The following is a 23,892-nucleotide window of genomic DNA, read 5'->3' as shown; positions in this document are numbered from 1 at the left end:
ATATAGTATTTTTGGTTTATTATTACTTAATCTATCTATAATAGTGAGCCTTAAATTATAGTTCAAAATAGTTTTGAGGTTATTAATTTACGTTTTTTATCATTAAAATTCATTTCAACAAACTCATAATTATTTAATTATTTATTTAAAGTAATTGATGTCATTATTGGAACACAACTCGAGAAAATAATTCAAAGCTGCCGAAGCACAGCTGGCAAAATGGCTGCCGAGTTGGCAGAGAAATATGAGTGGCCACCATTAGTGGCCATCCGAGCGGGAGAGACAGAGAGTACGTAAATAATTCCGAGCTGTCTGCGACTACGTCATGGGCACTTATAGTGGCCTTCCGAGCGCAAAGGGTTAAAGATTTGTAGGTTACTTTGAAGTCGATGAAGATATTATTGCTTGATTTTAAGAGGGTAAACAATTTATAAACTTAGCTTTGATGAAAAATTAGGAACTGAAAAAATGTCAGCAGCGCTCAAACATAATGTGTGAATAATCAAATGATGGATTGCATGAACAAAACAATGGAAAAACATCACCTCTGATTTTTGGTTGATGAATGATTAGAGGAGAACACCTTGACAGGGCTATGTGGTATGCAATATTAGGCCTTATTCCAAAAGCACACAGTGTTTTAATGCGAGTTTTTCAGCACACTGATCTTGCAAAAACCCTTGCCATACATCAACAACAAACAATTAATGCTTGAAAATTGTGAAAGATACAAATATACATTTGAATCCTATATGTTATTTTGACACCGAATATTATTTAGTATCTGCACCAGTAGCATTTTGCATTAAGTAGGCCTAATCAATCACCAAACCCCTAATGGAAACCCAATCTGAACCTCTCAACTTTTTTTAAAGTTAGGAAATATCACTGCCATAAAAATTTACAAAAACCTAAGTAGGTACCTAGTATAATTGTGGAGTAAAAGTTATTAATTAATTCATAATAGAAAATGTGATCAAAATAATGTTACCTTTGCTCGATCAGGTATGAGAGTGGCCAGTTCGATCCAAGCCCCCCAATGCAGTGGCTCCTTGTGTATGGCCTCAACTAAAACCTGTATAGCTTCATTATGTAGGTCTCTCCTCTTCAGAACCACACCGTACAAGTACAGCATGTAAGAGTCTAGCTTCCAGTCTAGATAATCTGCTCTCAAATCTTGACACAAACTTTGCAGTTTCGAGTTGATCCTGGGATCTGGCCAGTCATCAGTCATGTCCTCAATCTTTTTCTTTTCCAACGACAAGTATTTGGAATAAGCATGGAGGAAACGACAAATTGGTGTGGTACTTCTCTCTGTGTAATGAGCACATCTGGAAAATAATAAACCGTGGCAGGATACCGTCTGTAATGGTACCTGGAAAATTGTATTCCTTGTAGAGTCATTCTACTAATGAGGTAATGACTCTTTTGTTTACAACCCACCATATGCTGACAACGCCACACTTCCACAGTCAGTATATAGGCCTATAAATAATTTATTCAAATTGTTGTTAAATTTTTTCAATTATGCGTCTTTGTGTTTGTGTTTATAAAAACTTTTCACAACCCCATAAATGAAGAAGATTCGCAATAGCTTAATATCTAATTTTTAAACAAACCTTAAGAAACAAAGCCAGTGGTCGTCTGAGAAAAAATATCAGATCACTCTCAAGTGGTTTTTGTGCTCTCAAGCACAACAGGAATTTAAACCTTTTATTTTCAAGAGAATACTAGTAACAGTAAAATTATTTAAGTCTGTTTTGTTGTTTCTCCTTAAATAATGATTCATTGTTGATGAAATTACACTAACAACAATAGGGTACAATCTAACAATAAGAACAATCTAACACCGATAAGAAATTAATAATATGGCATTACAAAAGTAATTTGCTCTGATAAAATTTAAAGCTAAAACTATTAGCCTATAAATAAAATATTTTCAAACCTTTACCTGTCATATTCTTTGACATCAAAGTAACTTTTGGCCATGAAATATGTATCATACTCATCTCCAAAGACTGCAGGATCTGTGTGTACTCTTTCAGTAGGATCAACCAATACGTCTTTTAGAGAAAAATTTAACTCGGATAACCTAGAAATTATCAAATTAACTATGGTAAATTTTAAAAGAAAAGCATCACATCACTTTTAACAAACTATTTTGCTTAATTCTGACTATCTGTACACGACGTATCAAGTAAGTAACCTGAAGTATTAAGTTATAACAAAAGCAGTATCTTTATATTATAAATGTGATCCAAAAGAGAGTCAGTTGATAGGAAACCAATGTAAACTCTATTTGCCTCATAAAAATATTCCGGATCTGACATATAGGCTTGCATGCTATGATTGGAACTCTTTATTATCTAATTTTGATGAGGATAAACCAGAGAATATGTTTGAATTTGTTTTTAATGTTATATTGAACAACTTATATTATTACATGCAAATAGATAAATGTAAACCTAAACTAAGATACAATAAACAAAATTGGTATACTGAGGATTTGGCTGTTATGAAGGATAGGCTTTTATTTCTAAGCAGAGTGGTAAATTCACCTAACAATAACACCAATGTTGATCTCAATATTAAGTATAAAGATATGAAAAAGTGTTATATATCCGCTATAAAAAGTGCTAAATTGGCAAATAACGTTAAGTATATAGAAAAAAGTAAAAATAAGTGCAAAGCTGCATGGAACATTATTAAAAAATATACAGAGCCCAAAAACACTTCTGTGACTCAAATTGAGTCTGAAACCTTTAATAGTTATTTTATCAACTGTGTTGATGAAATTAAAAAGGAAATTGGGAATAGCCCTAATATAAATAGTCAATCAAGCTCTAATTTTCTAAACAGAAGAAACATTGACAGTCTAATCACCTTCTCTTGGCAGAAAATCACACCTAGAGATGTCTTAAACGCAGCTAAAAAGATGAATAGATCAGATAGTCGTGATATTTACAATTTATCAAACAATTTATTGAAAAACATAGTACTTAGTTTGGCAGAGCCTCTTGCCTACTGTATAAACTGCCTGTTAAATAAAGGGATTTTTCCAAATATTCTTAAAATTTCTAGAGTCCGTCCCATCTACAAAAGAGGTCCAAAAGACCAACCAAACAGTTATCGACCAGTATCGGTCATACCTGTTATTGGAAAACTAATAGAAATATTAATTTATGATCAAATTTATACTTTTTTAGAAAACAACAATATATTGAGTAACCATCAGTTTGGTTTTAGAAGGAATAAATCCACGGTTGATGCTCTAGATAGCTTAATAAGAAAAATAATATCGGCATTTGAAAATAAAGATTTAGCTCAGGTCACATTATGCGACCTTAGCAAAGCATTTGATTGCGTGGATCGAGATAAATTAAACAAAAAATTTAATTTTTATGGATTTCGAGGGGTAACACTAGATTTCTTTCAATCATATCTTAGTAATCGGAAGCAAACTGTGCTGGTTAATGGACAATGGTCAAATGAGGTTACAGTAAGGGGGCGTTCCACAGGGTTCAGTCCTAGGGCCTCTCCTTTTTCTAATTTATGTAAATGATTTACCATTTGCGGTAGATTCTAATATTACACTTTATGCAGATGATACAACCTTCTTTAATTCTAATAACAATATTAATGATCTAAATAAATTAGTCACAAAAACAATGTCTCAGGCTTCTGATTGGTTTCAATGCAATGGACTTTTGCTCAACACAGATAAAACACAAAATTTGCTTTTTAGTTTAAAAAACAACCCAAATAATTTTAATCTTGATTTAGTCACAAATGCTAAATTCCTAGGTATTTATTTAGACAATCATTTAACTTGGAGCTCACATATAGATTACATTAGTACGAGACTATCAAGAGTAATATATCTTATGAGACGCCTTATAAACATTATTCCTAAAAATTACATCAGAAGTGCGTATTTTTCCTTTTTTGAATCTATCATTCGATACGGTTTAATACTGTGGGGAAACTGCTCAGGAATTCAGGACATTTTACTGCTCCAAAAGAAGGTGATTAGAATTATGGCTGGAGTACATTTTAGGGAACATTGCAAACCACTTTTTAGGCAGCTTCAGATTTTAACGGTCATAGACTTATATATTTTTGAAATCACAGTTTATATATTAAAAAACTCTCATCTATTAAAATTCAAAGACAAAATTCATAATTATAATACCCGAAACAAAACTAAAGCAGTGATTCAATATTGTCGCTTAACTAAATCGCTGGATAGCCATGTGGTGATATCTTTAAAAATTTACAATATCTTTGAGCCTATGATTAGAAAATATTCAATAAATCAATTTAAAAACAAACTCTATAATTGGTTACTAGATAACCCATTTTATACATTAGACGACTTTTTAAAAATTGGTGAAATCAAATTTTAACATAATGTAATCTTTGCACTTTTTTTTTTTTTTTTATTATTATTATTATTATTTATGTTATTTCTATTCTCTTTTAATATTATTATATTGTATTTTACATGAGATTTTAGAGGTATTTAATATTTAGTTCTTAAATGATTTACACAAATTTGTCTAACTTCTTTGATTGCTTGACAAAAATAACTTGAACAAATTTCTGTTTGTATTTAATTGCTGTTGTTGGAATTTAACTATTCCTAATTAATATTATTTCATTATTTTTTTCCCTTCATTGTAAGAAATTTACTAAGCTCTCAAATGTTTTTATGTTTTATTAATAGATAGCGTAAAAGAAAAAAAAGTTAAGTTAATTTATCATTTTAATTTTTACATCCTTTAGATACTTAGTCCTATACTATTGTAGATGTGTAGTATGTATGTATATGACGTAGGCCTATACATAGGCTGATGTATTGACTTTGTCAATGATTTGTAAAAATCCAAAAGACAAATAAATGATATGATTTGATTTGATTATGATCTTAACCACACCACCAATCAGTTCCGTTTTCACTCTATCTTTAATAATGTGTGCGTGTAGTTTTTTTGTGTTTTTTTATTAAACTAGACACAGTCTATTCTCTCTACCAGAGGGTCAATGACGAATACCACAGAATATTGAATAATTAATAATAGTCTAAAAATTTACATGCATGATAAAATGTTAATATAAAATGCATTATTCTGTTCTCTACATATCTATTTATTGACTTTCTTCATGGTACTTTATTCATATATTACTTAATTCTTTCATTCTAGTTTATCTTTAAAATAATTACTTTCCTAATGATTTAACCTAGCAGAACTTTGATACACTACTCCACCGGTTAAATCGATTGCTATAGCCTACAGCCAGCCTAATTGATTTTAGCAATATTTATATTTGGGCTGGAATTTATTAATCCAGCTACTTGGAGGTCACAAATTGTGGATATTTATAGGCATGCACTGTGGATGCGATACTCCCTGCTGTAGATTAACGTCCGCACCAGTGAGTACTACGACTATCCGCAGTACTATTATGATAATTAATTAGACCAATTCGTTGATTAGCCTACAAGGCAAAAATGGGGTCCGGGTTCCACTATAAACTACATATGACTATATGAGAGTATTATATATGAGAGTATGGGATATATTAATTAACAGTGTCTGAGGAACAAGTCGACCTCAGTCAATAACAAGACTACAAGACATAAACAAAAGTGTATTAACTTCTATGAATTTTGATTCATAAATCACATATTTGAATCTTGATTCTTGATTCTATAAGTATGCCTTCTTTTGTGTTAATAATAACGAATGTCTAGCACTGAAAACCACCACTCCTGAGTCTGAGGTTGTGGACAATCTTAGACATAACTCACTTTAGCGAATTTCCCGTATAGGGAATAAGCTACTACCGTAGTACTCATGGTAAGACCTGGGCCCAGGACCGATTTAATTTTTCATTTTGAGGTCCCTAGAGGGCAAAAACACCATCCGTTCAAATTCATATACATATAGCCTATATATGTGTGTCCGTAAGCGCGATAACTCGAGCAAAAATGATCCAATTTTGATGAAATTTGGTACAAACGTGTAAACCTACGTTTATTCGAATGAGTTTGCGATCCAGAATAATCGGACCATGGGAGCGGGGGTTCATGGGGGGTTTTATGGGGTAAAAATGGGGGTTTCCCATCATTGACCCAAAAAACAAAAAATTTAGTGTAATTGAAGCGCTGTTGTATGCCTAACGGTCACGGAGAAAATTCAAAAATAGTGTTATTTAAAATTCCTATGTTGAAAATTGTTGTAGTTTACTTGTTTATGGATATATGTTGATAAAATTTGGCAAATTTATTTATTTCATCCTATACTATTGACGTATGGTCAAAAAACACTTTTTACCTTTCCCGTAGCAGCAAACCTAAGCACTTGTTAAATCTAATGTTATTTAAATAGGGAATAAATTATTTATGGAAATATTTGTGTAAAAATGTAATCAGACAAGTTGAAGTTCGCTTAGTCTGCAGGTTTGCTGCGGCGGGGGTATTTTAATTCCCAACAGTAGAATCCAAAAATAAAAAACAATTAAAAATTAAACAAATTAATAAACAAGATAAGCTCAGGAGCTGATGAAATACCGTTAATGATTTTTTGAGAGTTTTCAGACTTCATCGTCAATCCTCCAACCAATCTCACAAACACCACTCTTTTCTGCATGGACAATTTCCCAATGCACTAAAACTTGCAGAAGGCCAATTTTCAAAAGGGGGTTCAACCATACAAAATGAAATAATTACCGTATAGGCCCATTTCTATGCTTCTGAGTTTGTCCAAGATATATGAAAAGGCTGTTTTAGAGAGGCTCTGGGCATTTTCCGAAAAGAATAATATAATATTCAAAGATCAACATGGATTTGTCAAAAGCAAAAATACTACAAGTGCAATATTTTCCTTAGTGAACCAAGTGGTGCAAGCTTTGGATGTACAAAGCAACTCTCAATGGGTATTTTCTTCTATTTGAGTAAGGCTTTTGACATGGTTGACCTAAGCCTAGCTAAATTAAACAAAATAGGAGTCCGAGGGTTTGCCTCTGAGTGGTTTTCGGAATTTTTAAAAGGCAGGAAACAATGTGTTGAAATACAATCCACTATTACACCGGGCTTCAAAGTAGATTTAAGTCTTCAGAACCCCTGTAATGAGAGGTGTGCCCCAAGGCCCCATTCTTGGCCCTTTGCTTTTCCTCCTTTTCATACATGACCTCCCCTCATGCATAACCCAAGGTAAACTGTGCCTTTTTGCAGATGAAACTTCCCTAGAATTATCCAGCCCTTCCCTAGCAAATGGCACTCATAGAGGCAAATGCCGTACTTCAACGCTTCAGTGTTGATGATAACCTTCTGAAAACCAACACTGCAAAGACCCCTGCTAATCAACTTTTGACTCTCAAACCGGTCCAACAATAATCCGAATATGTCAATCTTCTTGATCAAACCTTCATTTGTCCTGCACAGTCTGTTAAATTCTTAGGCACCCACTTAGACAAATGTTTAAATCTCATGTTGATTACTTGATAAAACGTGTAAATATAGGAATTTTTCTCGTCGGAAGTTCTTATTTCTGTTTACTATGGCTTGATATTCCCATCATATCTAGCCTAGTTTAAATGCTCTGCCTGTTAGGGGATATGAAAACAAGCGTAGGGTACCACCGGTACCTCCGTTCTTTTTAAAATGTAAAAAAGGCTATTCATGTTATATTTTCCCTTTTCAGAAGACGATCTTGTAAGGAATCATTCAGGTCAGCTGCAATTTTGACTCTTCCCTGACTATAGGCTACATCCTTGAGACCCTTTCATTTGTAAAAACTTCAGTCATTACTTAACACCAACATTGACTCCAGTCCATATTCCTTATGTACATCATAACTTACAACTTAAAAATTCCCGTCCTCTCAACTTAAAATTTTCAACCTCACCCTCTGTACAATGGAATTAAACTTTTTCACCAACTTCCTCAACATCTAAAGCTGAAGACTGGTCTGCTCAGGATTAGGAGAAAACATTTAAGTAGGCCTAATATAAACAATTTTTGGATGAAAAAGCTTGCTACAGAGTCTGCGATTTTTCCGCTGACATGTTATCAGTTGTTTCTGTTCTGTTGGATTTACTAGGTCAAATTGTTTTAGTTAGTAGTTTTTTATATTCTATCTTTTGTGCATTTCATTGTAAACTTGACTAGGCCCTATGCCAATATAATGTAATTTTGAAATTATGAAATAAAGAATTTATGTCTTAAAAACTAAGCCTAGAAGACGATAAACGAGCTTCAAAATTTACAATAGGATGAGAAGTCTATTTACCTACTTGTGTTGGTTAGTCTAGGCAAAGGTCTAGGCCTATGCTAAAACCTAGGCCTAGGGCCTATAGTTGGGTGTAAGCTCAGGCCTGGTCAACAAGTTATAGTGATGGCGAATGGCCTATGGTGAACTATGACGATGGCCTATACATTTTTGTAATGTTTTCGGCAATAAATGTTTCTGATTTCTGATAGGCCTAATTATACAACTTACCATTTAGTTGTATGACTAAGACCCCTAATGGAACAATCCAAAACAGCCCTTTGAATACTAATCTTTACACTTTTTAAGTCAAATTTTCCCGGATCGTCAATCATTTTGTGATTGGGTTATTTCATAATAATTTTCTTATCGACTATTCTTGTTTTTAATTAAAACTAAAAATGAAATCCGTTTAGAACTGAGGGTAAAAATGGTTCTAATTAATAAAAGGTAAACACCGCTCCGAGGAGAGAACAGAGACAAGACAAGAATGAAAATGAAATGAAATACTATAGTTCGACTTCGATAATAAAAATTGATTATTGAGGTTATTCCAACAAAGTATGACAACAAAACAACAAACTCCCTCCACAGTCCACAGGCCACAACACAAGAGTCAAGAACACAGTTTAGTTTAGTGAGGCCTAGATTCAATCGGTTCATTGGTTTTGTCTCAGAGCTTTGTGTTGTGCCCATATGATCGGTTGGTTGGTCTGCCGGATTGCGTAGTTTTTTTTCAATTGGAGTTCCGGCATATAGGGCATAATGCAGTCATTTGGAGGCTTCTGACTGGCTATAATGAAGGTTTACTAATCTAAAAAATAGATCTGTTCATAAAATAAAATTATAAATGCCTCAAATTCATTTTTATAACTTTTTAATTATAAAATTAAACTATCATAACCTAATCAAACCAACCAAACTTGCTGATGATGAAAAAATCCAATGAAGGTTTACTGATCGAAAAAAATATTTATGTTTATAAAATAAAACTATAATTAAATGGCAATTCATTTTTATAATGTTTTAATTATAAAATTAAACTATCATAACCTAATCAAACTAACCAAACCTGCTGATGGTGAAAAAACTTTAGACAAAAAGTTAGTGCCATGACTGGGATTCGAACCTGGTACCTTTAGATTATCAGTTCGGTACGCTATCCACTACGCCACCGAAGCCGATGGCTGCTCACCGTATCGTTGCGGTAATGGTCTTCTCTCAAGCCAATCAGTATACTGAATCTCCCTATATACCGCAACTCATATTGAAATAAAAATTACGCTTCCGGACTTGTCTAATTACAGGCAAGATCAAGATGGCGGCACAATTTGTTTTTCAGGATTAATTTTGCCAACAGTGTAATTTAGAGGCTTCTGATTGACTATAACGAAGGTTTAGTAATTGAAAAATTATTTTTTGTTCATAGAATAAGATTATAAATGCCTCAAATTCAATTTTATATTTTTTTATTATGAAATTAAACCGTCATAACCTAACCTAACCAACCAAACGTGCTGACAATGAAAAAAATCGAATGAAGGTTTATTAATCGAAAAAATAGTTCTGTTTATAAAATAAAATTATAAATGCCTCAAATCCTATTTTATAATTTTTTTTATTCTAAAATTAAACTATCATAACCTAACCAAACTAACCAGACTTGCTTATAATGAAAAATCAAATGAAGGTTTAACCGAAAAAAATATTTCTGTTCATAAAATAAAACTATAAATGGGTCAAATTCAATTTCATAATGTTTTAATTATAAAATTAAACCGTCATAACCTAACCAAACCAACCAAACTTGTTGATAATGAAAAAAATCCAATACAAAAAAATTGTGCTACAGGTTTCGAACCCGGGTCCTTCGGATCATCAGCCCAGCACTCTATCCACTACACCATCGAGGCCGATGGCATCAACCGTATCGTCGCGGTAATGATGTTCCCTCAGCCAATCAGAAGCCTCAAAATAATACTGTAGGCAACACTTATCCTGAAATAAAAACTCAGCAAGATGGCGTCATCCTGTTGTTTTGTTGATAGTAAACAAAAATATGCAAGATTATGATTGCAATATAAGTTTATTTATCTATTTTACGAGCAACCCATTTTAACAAGATCATAAACCGATGGTCGTTCTTTAATCAAATACCATGCCATAGGGCTAAACCTAAGACTAAACCAATATCTCCAAACTAGGAAACTTGAGATATGATGTCGCCGATATTTCTGATGTCGCGGGCATGATGTCTGCGACATGTAATAAAATGCTACCATATGGGAGAAGAGGCACGTGCTGGCAAAATGAGAAGGAATCAGTTCAGTTTTTCATCAGTTTTCAATAATGTCATCGTTAGAAGAAGATGGTGTGTTGTTGCTGTTGTTGTTAAGAGTCTTCTTCGCCCCTGTGAAAACAATAAAAACATGTCTTGAACGTTTCCTCGCTCCGGTTGTAATGTGTGAAGATATAATGTTAAAACTTTTTTCCCTTTATTTATTTATTTGTATACGGTATAACACCATTTTCACAGGGTTGACATGCTGATCAGATACAATATTGAAAGATCCTAATTAAATTTTCTTCCCTTCTGCCTTTTCTCATGTTCTTTTACTTTTTTTTGTTATTTTGCAGGATTTATTGAAAGGCAGATAGGGACTAACATCACATGCTAATGGAATAAAAAATTGGTTAAATAGCAAGCATAACAATGGATAGAATTGGTAACAATAACAATTGATAAATACTACAAGAAAACATGCGACTAGATAACAGAAAGATAATACATACATCAAATCAATACTAACATCACATGCTAATAGAAAAAGAAAAACTAGTTGAATAGCAAGCATAACAATAGATAGAAATTTGGAAACAATAACAGTCGATAAAATACTACAAGAAAACATGCAACGAGATAACAAGAGAGATAATACTACATCAATAGTACAAGCAATATCAATAAACTAGTGACAGACGGCAATAATGACTAGGGAGCATTGATAAGGAAGCATTGACAAAGAATTAAATTATTACACAAGACCTGTACAATTAAATCACAGCAGAACGAGATTACTGTTCCTCAAGAACCGAAGACGCAATCCTCTTGGACAACCCGTGGACAGCAGTCAAAGAAGTCCACATAGTGACAGAGCCGATTGCCGAGTCGATGCAGTCTAGGAAGAGGGCTATAAAGTTCATAGTTCGTGGAGCAATGTTGGCGAGCAAACAGCACATTGGAACGAGTGGATCTAGGTGGGGAAACATGCAGGTCAATCAGCGCAAGCAGATCAGGACAGTTGATTCGTCCATTTAGTATCTTGAACAGGAACATGGCATCACTGATTTCCCTCCTCTTGGCCAGGGTATCAAGTCCAAGAAACCTTCTGATGTCCTGGGTAGGTACATCCCGGTACATGTAACCCATCCTACACCCAATAAGACGTAGAAATCGGCACTGGACGCTCTCCAGACGATCAATGTAGCACTGTTGGTGGGGTGACCATATAGAGCTACAATACTCAAGTCTTGACCTCACCAAAGAAATGTACAGTGTGCGAAGCGCCTCTATACTCAGACCACATCTAGAGGATCTCATGATGAGTCCCAATATCCTGGTGGCCTTAGAATAAATTTCCTCAATATGGCGTGAGAAACTCAGATCCGCAGACAGTACAACACCCAGATCTCGAATGTTGTCACTTCTAGCGAGGGGCAGGTTGCTTAGGGAGTAATTATAATCCACAGGCCTTCTAGCTCTACTATATGTAACCACCACACACTTTATAACGTTGAGCCTCATGCAGTTATCGGTGCACCAATCTTCAACACGCCGAAGACATTGCTGAAGTCGAAGGCAGTCCTCACTAGAGCGAACAGTTCTAAAAATCTTCAAGTCGTCTGCAAACAGGAGACAGTTGGAGTCAAGTACATCCACAACATCATTGACAAACAGGGAGAATAGAAGCGGTCCAAGATGAGAGCCCTGTGGCACTCCAGAGAGAGCAACAAAAGGATCGGACAATGCATACTTGAATTTAACTTTGAGGGATCTGCCACTCAAATAGGAGCTGAACCAACTGAGTAGACTGCCGCAGATCCCATACCCCTCCAACTTTGCAATAAGATGTTCATGACTGACAGTATCAAATGCCTTTGAGAAGTCTAAGTATATACAATCAACCTGGCTACCTGAAGCTAAGGCAGAGGTGACTAAATGTTGGAGAAGAGCTAGATTGGTGAGAGACGATCTTCCCGCTATAAATCCATGCTGTTCAGGGATAATCAGAGCTTGTAAGTGGAACATAAGTTTGTCGATGAGAAGGCATTCAAATACTTTGCCCAGAGCAGGTTGAATAACAATTGGCCGATAATTTGTGACTTCTCCCTTGGATGAAGATTTATGAATTGGCACGACGTAGCCTTCTTTGAGTGCATCAGGAAAGATCCCGGCTTGAAGACTCTTGTTGAAAAGTGCAGTAAGTTGGGGGCAAGTAACTTTGAGCAGTGTTTCAAAACAGATGCAGGTATGTCGTCAGGGCCAGTACCCTTGAATTGGTTGAGTTCAGAAAGCTTCTTCTCAACATCCGATGATTCAAGCACGATTGAGGACAGGTTCATTTGATTTCCGAAGTTATAACGAGAAGTCGAAGAGGAAGGAAGTTTGTAGACTGATGAGAAGAATTCAGCAAACAAGTTACATATTTCGGAAGGTGACTGTGATGAATAACCATTGTATGTAAGTGATGGTTCATTGGCGGAGGATGACGTCATGCTCTTAATAAACCCCCAGAAAGATTTTGGGTTTGAGGTGATGGCTGAGTTCACATGATTGATATAGTTATCATAACATTGTTTTGTGAGGATCTTACACTGGGAACGAGCCGTAGAGAACTTGACATAATCCGAGGTGCGAAGAGTGGACTTGTATTGGGAATGGAGTATTTTCTTCTTGATGACCAGTCGCCTCAACTCAGGGGTAAACCAGGGTGGAAAGTGAGTTGAATTGATTTTCTTGAGGGGAGTATTCTCCAGAACAACTTGACGCACCAAATGCAGGAACTGGTCGAAGTGTTCATTGACGTCCTCGGGTATATAGTACACCGTACCAAGTAATTGACTGAGATGCGTAAAAACCCTCGAGCAGTCGATTCTACTAAAGTCTCTAACAAAGAGTGGTTCTTCATGAGTGGTGTTATGGGGCACACAAACCTCCAGGGCAAGAGCGGGATGATGATCCTCTGCAGGCAGAAGGAGATCCAGGGCATTCCTCACGGAATAATATGAAGAAGAAATTATTAAATCAAGTGTAACACCTCGGACATTGGTAACAGTGTTAATTTGTTGAAGTTGATACAAGTTCATCATATCAATGACCAGACCAGATGACTTGCACTTGGGAGTAGGCTGGTCACAGGACCAATTCGTACTCGGCAGATTAAAATCACCCAGAAGCAGTATGGAAGAGGACCCCGAGTCTTGGGAGAGAAGCTCATCAATAATAACTGGTACTCCAGCCCCATCTTCAAACTCTCTAAGGGTCCTCCACTTCTTCCTTGTCCTCCTTAGACACATGCTACTGGCCCTTAACGTCGCACAGATGGTTTTTACCCTAATCCAGTTCATCACTAAACTGTAAGGTTTCTTCCATTTTTCTGTTAGGCGTTCTGCCATTGCTCTGAGCAAGGTCTGAAACTCTTTGCCCAGCATTCCGTCCACAGACGTGACTAGTGGGGTAAAAGATGCATTCTGGTTTCTGTAATTGTTAAATATTTCCTCTTCTTCTCTCTTTCTGCATTTTCCAACACTTTTTCGTATGGGAGGTTCAAGTACGACGGAGCATTACATTTACAGATTAATGTTGGTTCTAGGGCACTCATACATGATATATCAAAGAAAATCAATAATATAAGTACAAAAAATCTGAAAGTAACGTAAATTGAGTCACTTTTAGACATTGATAAAACTAATTTTTTTTTTTCATTTTCAACCTTTTGAGGTATGAGAGCTTAATACAACTATTCAACTAAAGTACATTGATACGTAATTTCAAGAAAATCTGTTGGAAAACTGCCTCCGAAACGGGGGACAAATCTTGGTTCAGGCGGCAGATGAATCACCGACGTGTTGATTTAGTAGTCGTGTGCTTACGATGTTTTCAGAATGGCGCGCATAATGACCCCGCACTACCCGCCCGTCATCAACACATTCCCCCCAGGTCATATCCCCAAAACGCAGGGTGATGAAGACTCTTAAGGAGAAGAAGACGACGGCGAAGAATACATGTGTGAAGAGAGTTCTGGACCCATCCTTAATGGAAAGACAATCAGTTAGACTGCACCTTCTAGCACGGCCACAAACTCTTTATTGGTCTGTTCATCGTCGGGAAGCGGCATTTCTCTATGATGACAACACTCGTTTTCTTGACACGGGACACGAGTATAATATAACCACCACTGGCACCACTTGAGTAATATAACCCACCACTCAACTCACAAAACAAAACAGGAAGTACCACAGCGGCAGCGCCGAAACAAAACAAATAGAAACGTGTTATGCGCATGAGCGGGCCCAAGAGGTACGAGAAATGTCTTTCCAAACATCGACCGGTTGGTTCGCTCGAGACACTGCGACACTGGTGTGTATAGCTCCATAAGTTAACATTGTGTAGGTTGGTTTTCAGGCGGCATGTCGCAGGCATGAAAAATATCTGCGACATTATGTCTGCGATAGGTACCGGTGTGTAACCCGCCTTAATAGCTTCAAAAAAGATTTAAATAAGTTAGTATTTATTTACTATAAAAACAATTTATAATGTTTAAAAATAACTTCAAATACACAGGGTTTAACGTGCAATAACTTAAATAAGTGTTTGATACAAGTCCTTGAAATAACGGATAACCCCAATAGTATGAATGGTTAGGATAGAATGGAAGTTGACGTTGACAGCATCCCAGTCATCCCACCAACCAATCATACAGTCAACCTAACAACACGAAACACCGAAAACAAACCAGCAAAAATAGAAAAACACTAAACAGTGACAGTGGCACGTTTTTCTCGGAGTACAGTTTAGTAGTGACCCGGGAAAACAGCTGCAATTTATTTTTACATCCCATCCCAATAAAAAAAGTCAATCGAAGCCGGTATTTACTCAGGGGAGGTATAGAAGAGGCTACGATGACAGCTGTGGGCTTCTTATTAGCTGAGGGAACGCCATTACCGTAACAAAACGGTCTATAGCCATCGGCCTCGGTGGTCTAATGGTTAGCGTGCTGGGCTGATATACAGATGGTCCCGGGTTCGAATCGCGCTGATAGCATTAACTTTTTGTCCAAGATGTTTTTATTATCAGCAAGTTTGGTTGGTTTGGTTCGGTTATTACAGTTTAATTTTATTATTAAGTCATTATAAAATTTTAATTGAGCAATTTCTAGTTTTATTTAATAAACAGAATTATCTTTCCGATTACTAAACTTTTGTTATATTATTTCTATATCAGGAAGTTTGGTTAGTTCGGTTAGGTTATGATAGTTTAATTTTATAATTAAAAAATAATAAAATTGAATTTGAGGCATTTATAATTTTATTTTATGAACAGAACTATTTTTGTGATTAGTAAACCTTCATTGCCAAAGTGCTCTCTACTACAGCGCTGTTCACGGAGGAATTTAGAACTAAATGCCTCATTCGTACCTCCCCTAAGTCAGACCCATCGAAACCCATGTATGTACGTACCTCTCCTCACTCGACGTTCTGTACCCACGAGCACCTTCGCCTCCACAGAGCTCTTGGAACACTTTCCGAGGTAACTGTTACTTCCTATGTGTATTAGCTTCTCACAGCTATCCGCTGTAACTGTTATTATTCCATGAATTTAAGTTGTGGTTACAGTTGACAGCGACAGCAGCAGCTGTACCAATTTGAAGTACGTCTACGCCTACGTGATTAAATAATAAATTCAACTTGGACAATGTAACTACGAAAATGGTTATTTTTATTGGGGAAAATAAAAATAGTAAATAGATCTATGAATATGTAAAATGTTTTATGCTAGAAATTATGTTTACATAACAGTGTTTTAGGCGAATTTCCCAATAGGGGAGTAAGTTAGCTATGTAGGTGGCACGGTAAGACCTAGACCCGGGACCGATTTCCTTTTTCATTTTGATGTCCCCAGAGGCCAAAAACACCAATTTTGATGACATTTCGGTTTGAAGTTGTAAAGGTGGGATAAACTTAAATGAGTTTACTAACCAGCATGATCGGATCATGGGAACGGGCTTTTATGGGATAAGTTTTTCTGATTTTTGACCCACAAAATAAAAAATTCCCAATTTCTCTCTAGACCCTTTTAAAGAGCTTAAAAAAAATAAATAATTTACTTAGTAGCCTACATATATCAAAGTTTTTTTGTACGGTTAATGGTAACGGATAACATTCAAAAAATTGTAAACTTCCTGATTTTCTTCCTTGTTCACATGGGAAACTATATTCCCATGTGATTCTTATGGAGAATATTTTAAACTGTTGTTTGCTTGTTTATGGACATATTTTAATCAAACTTGGCAATTTCTTTTTTATTTTATACTAAGCTAAGTGTAGTGGCACCACACTATTAATATTTTACTAAAAAACGCACTTTATTAGTTTCTTTGTAGCATCAAACCTAAGTTAAGTACTCGAACCTAATGTTATAGATTTGATTGAAAATCAATCTAGACAAATGGAAATTCGCTTAGTCGGCAGGTTTGCTTGGTTGGCGGGGGGAGGTTTTCTTGAAGAGTAGGCCTATTTTAATAATTAATTGTTACTCCCATTAATTAAGGTAGTTAAATTATTAATTTATCGTCACTCTTTACAATCCACAATTGAATTAACTGTGACTAGTAATAAATATTTTAACTAAATATAAAATAGGCCCTATACATTTTTTTTTTTTTTTTTTTTTTTTTTTTTTGGTAGGAAGGTGTGAATGCATTTACGCACACCCTTGCTCCTGCAAGGGTAGTGTGGGACTAACAGAAACAGACTACCCACTAAACACACCTCCCCCCTCCCTCTAAGATGGCTGGGGAGGGCGGTCACAGCGTAGCAGGATTTGGTCATGATTTTCCGCAGCCTTTTTCTGTGAACAAGAGAAATTTTACAAACAAATTCTTTCTTAAGCATTAAGAACAGTCAGTAATTGTTTACCTAGACTTTATCCTTTGCAATTTTTTCCTTTGAAACATATAAAATTATTTTTTTATTAAGATAGAAGACCAGAAAATATTTGTGAAGCAAGAGGTAATAAAATGGGGTTTTCTTTTCTTTTAGGCATTGTACAAATGCAGTGGGCATCGTCAATATATACAACTTAGCCTAAGGAAAACCATGCAAACAAAGCACTCAAAATAGGTCTGCCTCACTAATTGGAGATATAAACAATCAGGTCGCTAGGGCCTATCGTATTTCTTGAAGGAAATAATAATAAAGAAATTTGTCTATTGTCTATGTCACTTTTAAGCGTATTTCTAAGTAAAAGATAAAAGAGACATGTAGGGATAAAAGAGTGTCAGAAAAAGTAATATTGGGGTGAGGGGATGGTATAAAAACGGAAAGTAAATAAAAGATACATCTAATAACACTTATAACATATATTTACACTTATACTGTTAACTCACAAGACGGTAGATATACTGTACATAAAAGATGGTACGGTAAGTGCCGATCCATCTTTTATGTATATTTACCATCTTGTGAGTTAACAGTATAAGGGTAAATATATGTTTTAAGTGTTATTAAACGTAACTTTTATTTACTTTCCATAAATTTAATAACACGTACAAAGCTGATCAAGAAGTTATTTAGTATAACATCCAAAAAAATTACAAAATACAAGATCGGGTAAAGGGTGGGAGTAGCCAGGTAACAAGGTAGGTAAATAAATTAACGTTAGGTTAGATTATTGAGTGAAAATTTAAAAACGTACGTTTTCAGGAAAAGCCCTTTGCAAATTTTTTTCCCCTTTTTTCAAAACTTTTAATAGTTTTTTTATTTCATTAACATTTGAAGTTTCATAAAATGTCCATGGTAACGCAATATCTTTGGTAGTTTTTTTTAAAAGAGCATCTTTAGTAGAAAAACACAAAATCCTGTCACGACCATAACGGACGTTTAAATGAATATTAAAAATAGTTAATATTATTTTTATAACTATGTTTTGCTATAAACTAATTTACTTTTATGACCATTATACAATAAAAAGGTCACTGAGCTTTTGGTATATTTGGTCTTTCTAGAAAAAAATAAAAAAACTCAAAAAATTGAAAAAAAGCCAATAAAATCTTTTAAGTTTGTATAACTCCGAAAAAACTTACCTGAGACCCGAAAAATCGTTATGTTTGTATATAGGTGTGCTTCTTTTGTGTATAAAACATTGAAATATGACGATATTTTAATTTTTGAAATTTTTATGATAGAAATCATAAAAGTGATGGTCAGGGACAAGCGGTACGGTCGTGAATTGTCTGAAATAATCTAAATCTTTCTAAACAATCCTTCAATTATACTGTTAGTTATAATAAAAATATGTGTTTCAATTGAACTAAACTGTTCAATTTACAATTATATTAAAGTTATTGTCACGACCAAACACACTATAATCTATAAGGCTGGATTGGTCGTGAAAAAAACCGCGATGGTCGTGAAACTTTGGTCGTGAAATTACGTGTTATTTGGCTCTGTTCTGGCGGTAGCCCTGCACCTCATGTTCGAGGATACAAAGTGGACTTCTAGGTTAATCTAGCAATTGAAATATCTTATAAACAAAAATTAATTAACACCATGTCTACTTCATCGAATGACTACGTACGGTCATGGACACACCAAAATTACAAAAAACACAATCTTTCCTTTATTAATCTTGTAATTCCTCCTTTCAACTCAAAACGACCGGCACTACAATCCTGACGTACACCCCGAACTAGTCTCTAAAACCAAATGACTCCATCGACGCCAGGCTTGCCACTGTCGTGCTCCAAAGTTGAAAATTTTTCCCAAATAGTCGTGACGCCAAATCGAGGGACAGACTTATTTTGTCATGGTAGTCAGTTTGCAATGACAATAAAATTATAATATGCTCCTTTTTTGTAAGTTTAATAACCATTGATGACATAAAAATATGGCTTTATATATTTCGGCATGAATAATTAGTCTAAAAACAGCGTGAAAGTTGGAAAATGTACCCTAGGGACACGTCATGGTCGTGAATTTCGAGACTTTAAAAATACGAAAAAAATACCTAGAACCTATTTAAAACTAAATAAATGTGTGTAACATGTTGCCCCCATTCCAAAAAATATAAAAACACATAATAATAAACTACAAATCCAGTATCTACAAAGTAAAAGGCCAGGGACATGAAAACGTACGTTTTTAAATTTTCACTCTATTGTTTATGTAAAAAATAACCTAGCCTACAACATAACATTACCTTATGTGGTCGTTATCACCTCTACGACAGAAGAGCACCTCTTTAATCTCAAATGCTTTTCCGAAGAAATTATTTAATCGTATATATTCTTAGAAATTTGTTTTGAGTGACATATATCTTCCTAGGAAAAAATTGCAGGTAATTAGGCAAACAATTAACGAACAGTCATAAGGCATTCCCGCCAGGATTCTCCATATCCTTCTGTAAACAAGATAGAGGAATTTCACATATATACATAAATTTCTTAAGCATTAAGAACAATCAACTAAAATAAAGAATACATGCATAAACTAGGCTCTACCACCTAATTTGAAAACTCAGCTATGCGTAACATAGGCATACATTCTTATCTATCGTTTCAAACTTTGAAACGAATTCCACTTCAACGCTTCCATTTATCATCGAAGTAGTAGCTTTCATTTTTGCAGGGCAGTAACTATTTATTTTCTTTGTTCCCTGAATTTTCATGGATCGTTTACGCTGACACTCAGAAGACAAGTGCGTTCGGTAATTACCCGAACGATGACACTGATAGTATGTCACTTTCTTGTCTTTACTTCGGTAGCTACCCCTCCTGTTGATGAACAGAGATTTTTCACTTTCTTCATGACACTTCTTCCACTTTAAAAATTCATTTTCACTAGTAAATGTAATTTTCTCTGATTCAACATTGATCTGATGTTTAGCAAGTAAGTGTTCATTTAAATTGGCTGTCTTTAGGGACGTTGCGATACTATCGATACCAGTAGGTATCGATACTTTTCTTTCGATACTTGCGGTATCGGTATCGGTATCGAATGAAGCGATACTTTATCGGTATCGGAAGAAAATATGCAGTATCGGTATCGAAAAAGTAGTTCTAATTTATATTTTATAAATATGTATGTTTTATCCAATTTAAACGTTGATTTCTTTCAAAGGCTCATATCGATTTAAATTAAATAAGGCTGTTGAATCTAACCTTATTTAAATATACCATTTAAAGTGGAGTTTACTTATAAAGCAATAACCATCATCTGTAACATATCACTCCGCCTACGCTTAGTCGATTTGTCATCGTCATGTCCATGTCATATTACCGCTTCGCTGTGCCGGTTGCTGTTGTTATTGTTTTCAGCTTACTGTTATTTGAGGTTTTTAGTTATTAGTTTCAATGTGATTCACAGTGTAGGATTTTATGTTACTAAACAAGTTTAAGTGTGTTCATTATTAATATTAAAATATGTCTCCTCCCAAAAGTAAACTGTGGAAACACTTTCAGAAGAAAGATTCCAAAACAGCCATTTGCAAGATTTGTTTGAGAGAGGTGAAGTTTAGTGGAAATACAAGCAATTTATTAAAACATTTGAAAAGTAACCATAAGAGTGTTAGTGTTAACCAAGATGATGAACCTGCATCAAAGAGTGACAAACAAAGCCTATTACAAGGTAAGCCTACAGGAAGCGTCTTAGTGAATAGACCTTTAACCTCTTTAGCTTCTACATCACATTCCAGCTTAGATTATAACGATCCTTTGGCTATAGAAGTCTGTCCAGTCAACGTAGAAGCTGATAAAGCGGCTTTAGTTTCACCAATAACTGAAGCATTTAACAAGGCCCGTGCTTTTGCTGTAGGTGGCATTCGCTACTCCAAAACTGTCAATAGTATTCTTTATTTTATCTGTAAGGACAACCGTCCATTTGCTGTGGTTGAAGGTGAGGGTTTTAAACACCTCATGCATGAACTGGCCCCAGCATTCAAGATCCCTTCAGTTGACTTCTTAAAAAAACAGCTTATTAATAAATATGAAGCTGTTTCCAGTAGATTGAAAACCAAGTTAAACAAAGCTACGCATATTTGTCTTTCAACAGATGTTTGGACAGAGACAATGGCTGAGAAATCATACTTGGGAGTCACAGCCCATTTTTTAGATGGTATCAGCATCATATCTATTGATCTGGCATGTAAGCAGTTAGATTCCAATCATACAGCGGAATATCTTGGTGAGAACCTGACAAAAATCTTAGCCGATTGGGAAATCGAGAAGGAGAAAGTAATCAGTATTGTTACTGATAACGGTTCAAACATAGTGGCAGCAGCTCAAATTGCTCTTCCTAATAAGCAGATGCCTTGCTTTGCCCACACCCTTAATTTGGTTACAATGGCAGCAGTTTCCCATCCGGATGTAGTAGGAATAATAGCAAAAGTAAGATCCGTAGTTAAGTACATCAAAAACAGTGTCATCAACTCGGACAAATTGAGAAAAATTCAAATTGAAAGTAACGTTCCAGAAGGAAAGGTGAAGAAAATGATTCTCGACGTTAAAACGAGATGGAACTCGACCTATTACATGGTCGAACGTTTTCTGGAGCTTTTGTCAGTAGTGAGCCAGATTGTAATAAATGATAACACCAGCCCAGAAATGCCAACTGCGGTGGAAATTTCAGATCTGCGAGACCTTGCATCGCTCCTGAAACCATTTGAGTTTGCTACTACGGATATATCTGGGGAAAAATACATAACTGTATCAAAAATCATTCCTATGATCAACTGCCTAATTTCTCAGTTAGGAAAATTCAATGCCACTAGTACATCTATGAAAGCGGTGAAACAAACCTTGGAGACGGAAATGGCAAAACGGTTTGGAAAGGCTGAGCAAAATTATCGCCTAGCCATAAGCACCCTCCTCGATCCTCGATTTAAAAATATTCATTTTCAAAATGCATCAGCTTGTGGAAGTGCCATTTCCAAACTGAAAGCTGTCTGCAAAGAAGAGAGTTCTCAGTCATCTGTATCTGGAGATTCCAGTGAAGAGGAAAAGACTAATCCTGCGTTTGACTTTTGGCAAACTCATAAAGAATTGGCCCAAGGGAAGAACAAGAAAGGAAAACAGGCTGACTCTTCAGAGATAACTTTGTACCTTTCAAATCCTGTGACGCCTTTAAAATCCCATCCATTGGAAGCATGGGAGGACATGAAAAATGTTTTTCCAGCCTTGTATAAACAAGCAAGAAAGAATTTACTTCATATGGCTACGTCAGTGCCCAGCGAGCGGCTTTTTTCCAAGGCTGGCTCCACAGTGAACCAACTACGCAATCGTTTATCAGCCAAGTTTTTGGACAAACTTGTTTTTTTAAATAGTGTGTCAGATGAGGAGTGGTTCCTGTAGATGTTTTACATTTTGTTTTTGATGTTTTTGTTTGGCTCACTTAACTTTGATTCACAATTCTACAAATTTTCTGTACATCAACTTTTTAATAAGCTTTTTAAGTTGTAAAAATAAACGTTCGTTTTACATTGTCTGAGAGTTGTCTGATTTTTCCAAAACACATCAATCATGAAGTAACTAATTTTTGCTATTACAACATCTGGTTTACTGTTATAGGCTACTGTTTATTTCAAAGTAACATCATTAGCTGCAATTTTTAAGAAATTATTCTCTATGTTAATCTAAAAATGAAAATGTTTATAAAATGTTAATGGTAAAATATATAACTTTAAAATGGAATGGGGCATCTACAAAAACCTCAAAAGTTCTTTTAATAATACAGGCCTTACAAAATTTTAGTTAAAGACACCTGAAACCCATGTGCAAAAATGTAAAAAAAATTTCTTAGTGATATTATTTTTTTAATATAGAACAATAAGAATTATTCTTATCTCTTATGGTGCTTGCTCTTAAACTAATGTATTATTCTTCTAATTATATAGGTTTTAACTGCCAATTTCATTACAACTCACGATAAAGGCATACATTTTCATTCGATACCGTACTCATTCGATACTTACGGTATCGATACTTTTTATTCGATACTTTACTGGTATCGATACCGCAGATTCGATACGGTATCGATACCAAGTATCGGAAGATTGGTGGTATCGCAACGTCCCTAGCTGTCTTACCAAGGTCTGAACTACATATCGCACACTGAACAGTTTGTGAACAATTGGGGTTTCCATCATTAGGGCTGTATCCGTTGTGAAAATTATCATAATGTCTCTTCAGAGAAAACCTTTTAGTGAATGTCTTATCACACAGTTCACACACATGAGACGTCATTCTAAGTTATTAAAACTGAATCACTCAAAAGTTCATAACAAACTACTTACACTTAAAACTTCACAACAAAAATTCTACACACACATTCGACATTCCAGTTG

At 35.2% G+C, this 23,892-nt stretch overlaps 1 protein-coding gene across 1 annotated transcript in view; it reads right to left on the bottom strand.

Annotated features, from left to right (window-relative positions):
• The window catches only part of LOC129004450 (cell division cycle protein 23 homolog), a 50,320-nt gene extending 41,475 nt beyond the window's left edge, over nt 1-8,845 (bottom strand). Inside the window, exons 1-3 of the mRNA XM_054433043.1 lie at nt 8,505-8,845; nt 1,952-2,092; nt 992-1,331 (exon numbers count right to left, since the gene is read on the bottom strand). Of these exons, the coding sequence (XP_054289018.1) occupies nt 992-1,331; nt 1,952-2,092; nt 8,505-8,608 (585 nt within the window). The 5' untranslated portion in view covers nt 8,609-8,845. The remainder of the gene's footprint in view (nt 1-991; nt 1,332-1,951; nt 2,093-8,504) is intronic.
• Nucleotides 8,846-23,892: the final 15,047 nt, after the last annotated feature.

Source organism: Macrosteles quadrilineatus, unplaced genomic scaffold (genome assembly GCF_028750875.1).
Source record: "Macrosteles quadrilineatus isolate MER2022 unplaced genomic scaffold, UCM_ALF_1.0 Scaffold_9__3_contigs__length_116548681, whole genome shotgun sequence".
Taxonomy (NCBI): Eukaryota; Metazoa; Arthropoda; class Insecta; order Hemiptera; family Cicadellidae; genus Macrosteles; species Macrosteles quadrilineatus.
The sequence above is the reverse complement of the archived record's forward strand: the minus strand, read 5'-3'. Positions and strand labels throughout refer to the sequence as shown.